This window comes from Cebus imitator, unplaced genomic scaffold (assembly GCF_001604975.1).
Source record: "Cebus imitator isolate Cc_AM_T3 unplaced genomic scaffold, Cebus_imitator-1.0 Scaffold457, whole genome shotgun sequence".
In the NCBI taxonomy this organism is placed as follows: domain Eukaryota; kingdom Metazoa; phylum Chordata; class Mammalia; order Primates; family Cebidae; genus Cebus; species Cebus imitator.
The window spans coordinates 76,208-79,991 of record NW_016107772.1 but is presented as its reverse complement, the minus strand read 5'-3'; the positions used below and the strand labels follow the sequence as shown (position 1 = coordinate 79,991).

The 3,784-nt window shown below is 42.5% G+C and overlaps 1 protein-coding gene across 4 annotated transcripts in view; it reads left to right on the top strand.

Moving 5' to 3' along the window:
• Positions 1–3,784, top strand: part of HMCES (5-hydroxymethylcytosine binding, ES cell specific) — a 23,128-nt gene that overhangs the window by 14,890 nt on the left and 4,454 nt on the right. For all 4 annotated transcript variants that reach the window (XM_017511928.2, XM_037732594.1, XM_037732595.1 and 1 more), the window contains exon 5: positions 2,269–2,450. In XM_017511928.2, coding sequence (XP_017367417.1) covers positions 2,269–2,450 — 182 coding nt within the window. The remainder of the gene's footprint in view (positions 1–2,268; positions 2,451–3,784) is intronic.

Sequence of the window (3,784 nt, the reverse complement as noted above, 5' to 3'; positions counted from 1 at the left end):
CTTGCTTTGTCACCAGGCTGGAGTCCAGTGGCATGATCTCAGCTCACTGCAGCCTCCAACTCCCCAATTCAAGCTAGTCTCCTGCCTCAGCCTCCCGAGTAGCTGGGATTACAGGCACTCAAAACCATGCCCAGCTAATTTTTGTATTTTTAGTAGAGACAGGTTTCACCATGTTGGCCAGGATGGTCTTGATCTCCTGACCTTGTGATCTGCCTGCCTGGGCCTCCCAAAGTGCTCTGATAACAGATGTGAGCCACCACGCCTGGCCGATTTTTTTTTTTTTTTTTTTTTTATTTTTAGTAGAGACAGGATTTTTACCATGTTGGCCAGGTGGGTCTCGAACTCCTTACCTCAAGTAATCTGCCTGCCTTGCCGTCCCAGAGTTCTGGGATTACAGGCATGAGCCACTGCACCTGGCCATTGTTGACCTATCTTTAAGTTCAGTGACTCTTTCTTACAGTTTCCATCTCTCTGCTAAAATTCCTTATCTGTTTATGTATGTTGTCCACCTTTTCCACAAGAGCATTTGACATATTAATTATACTTACTTTAAGTTCTCTGATAATTTCAGCATCTGGGAAATGTAATCTCTTGAGTTTGGTTCTGTTAATTTTTGTATCTCTTGGTGGTTGATTGTTTTAGCATTTTTTGTGTGTCTTGTAATTTTTTATTGTTGCCAGAGATGCTATGTAGGACAGAGACTGAGATTAATAATATCTATGTCTGGAAATTTTTCTATTAGGCCATTAATGTATGAGGTTCAATCAGTCTTGTCAGGAATTGAACTGGGTGTGGGCTTAGTTGTCATTACAGTGCCTTTCTTGACCACAGGATTTCAAGTGCTCTGGTGTTCCCTAGTGTTTAGCGTAAGAATTTGCTTTCCAGAGGGTTTTCTCAGCAGCCCTGCTGTCTTCAGTTGTTGGATTTTCCTGTGAGCCTGTTCCTTAGACAGGGTCTTGCTTTGCCCTTTTCCCTCCTCCAGAAGTAGACTGCTTCTGCTTGTCGCTTAATGTTTGTCATCTAAACAGATGGAGGCAGTTCTTGGTTCAGTCTGTCTTAGGCAGACCTCGCTCTCTGGCTCAGTCTTCCCCAGGGGGTAGGGGACTTTTGCTTTTTCTCCTTCCCCAGCCTCTGTGGGTCTTTACCTGTATCTTGGGCATGAAAGGGATTATTACCCTTTCCCTGGCAGCTTAAGACTTTTGCTCCTTAGGGGAAAAGTGATTAGGTAAGGCAGAGGAGCTTGCCTTCAAGGTATGCAACAGTGAGGATGGCTTCCTCCAGGCTCCTGCCCTGTCCCCAGTTGCATTCCTCACTGTTGCACTGTCAAGGTCCAAGGAGAAGAGCCTGTGAGCTGGTGCAAACTCCTCTGAGGTTTGCAGCTCCCAGGGATTCTGTACCATCCTGCTAGCCCATACTCTGCTTGTGGAAATGTGATAATAACATCTGAATTCTTACCTGGTTGTATGAAGGCTTGTGTCTTCCTCCTGTTGCTGCTAATAAGCCAGTACTTATGTCCCATCTCTGTCTTTTCTTAAATTTCAGGGAAATTGATTGCCCTATGACCTCACCTGATAAGTTTAGGAAAAGTTATGATTTTGCATATTATCCAGCTTTTTTCTTTTCTTTTTTATTTTTTTTAAAGATGGGGATTCACCATATTAGTCAGGCTGGTCTCGAACTCCTGACCTCAGGTGATCTGCCCACCTTAGCCTCCCAAAGTGCTGGGATTACAGGCATGAGCCACCACGCCCGGCCCAGCTTTTTTCTTTCTATTAGAAGTGATTTTTTTTTCTAGCTTTCTACATTTTAGCCATTGAACTGAATTTTGAATGGTAAGTAGGAATTGGCATGACATGTAATTCAGTTTAAGAAAGAGTGGGAGGGACATTTTGGGCAGAGGAAGGTTGCTTCAGCAAGACACAGGTGCATGAAATTGCATGAGAGCTTCATTTACTAAGAGCTGGTTTAGGTTCAAATTAACAATGTGAGTGATAGCCACAATGGTGGGCCAGTTCATGGAAGGCCTAAATGTCCAGTGAAGATGTTAAATTCTGAAAGTATTAGGGAGCCATGAATCTATAGCTTCAAGTTGGCACTTGCCACCAACCTTCTTTATTTTGGTGACAGTGAATCAAGAGGGGTTAATAAGACATGGGCTGAGTTACTTTTAAAATGATTTCCATGCACTTGAGTCTGAAGTAGTACCCAACCTGCATGTAGAAGAAGGCTGCTGAATGCATCTAATCTGCCCATGTATTTTGCTTCCAGTCAGGTAGCATTGGTGTTGCAGATAGTCCTGAGAACTGGGAGAAAGTCTGGGACAACTGGAGGCTGCTGACAATGGCTGGGATCTTTGACTGCTGGGAGCCCCCAGAGGGAGGAGATGTCTTGTATTCCTATACCATCATCACGGTGGATTCCTGCAAAGGCTTGAGTGACATCCACCCCAGGCAAGTCATACTTCTTACCCCTGAATCCAAAAGGATCCAAAGGAGAATTTGTCTTCTGCTTTTAGGTAGCTTTAGAGAGTAGGAAACCAAGTCTTTTACAAGGTAAAGTTACAATGAGTTTGATTCTAACGTGACATGCATTCCTAAAAATCACTGTATTATGCAAAAGGATAGAATAAAAAACACATAACTTTGGGGAATAGTGGGGTTAAGGAGACAACACTTAAAATTTTGTCAGTGACACATTAAAAAATAATGGAAACCCAATAAAACAGTAGCACTGTTTATTATTGTAAATAATAATACAATAAATACAGCACTTTACCTCGAAAAGACCTCAAGTTTGGTTGTGGAAGTGAGTGTCGGAAGAATTGCATCTTATGTTATTGTGAAGTTGTGAAAGGAAGATTATGTAAAAAAAAAATTTTTTTTTATGAGACGGAGTCTCCCTCTGTCACAAGGCTGAAGTGCAGTGGCACAATCTCAGCTTATTGCAACCACTGCCTCCTGGGTTCAAGCAGTTCTCCGCCTCAGCCTCCCGAGTAGCTGGGACTACAGGCGCCTGCCACCACACCCAGCTAATTTTTGTATTTTTTAGTAGAGGCAGGGTTTCATCATGTTGGCCAGAATGGTCTCGATCTCTTAACCTTGTGATCCACTCACCTCAGCCCCCCGAAGTGCTGGGATTACAGGCATGAGCCCCTGTGCCCGGCCCATGTAAAATTTTTTTTTATCTTTTGCAGTCTTAAATCCTGGGGCACATTTTTCTTCCTTTGAATGTATTTCCTTTGAGGCATGCATTTATAATAGGTGCTATTTAATCAGAATTGAATATTTGATTCAGTGTATAGCCATCTCCTCCAATTAACTTCTGTATCACGGCTAGAAATTCCTTAGTGGCATTTTCATCTGTATGTGTGGCTTCTCCCAATAGCAGAAAGCTTTGAAAATTGTAGCCATGTTGGAAACCACTAAACTAACCACTACTAGCACTAAAAGGAGCCACTTGTGGTATTTAAGGTCTTATTTATATATAGGCCTTATTTATATATAAGCCTTATTTTTATTATAAGTGCTTTTTTTTTTTTTTTTTTTGAGACAAAGTCTTGCTCTTGTTGCCCAGGCCGGAGTGCAGTAGCGTGATCTCGGCTCACGCAACCTCCACTTCCTGAGTTCAAATGGTTCTCCTGCCTCAGCCTCCTAAGTAGCTGGGATTACAGGCATCCGCCACCATACCCGGCTAATTAGGTGCTTATTTTTATATATTTTTTTCAGTCACTGAGCAGAGATCAAATAAAGCTGCATATTTATGTGCTTTCTCTTTGTGAGAAAGG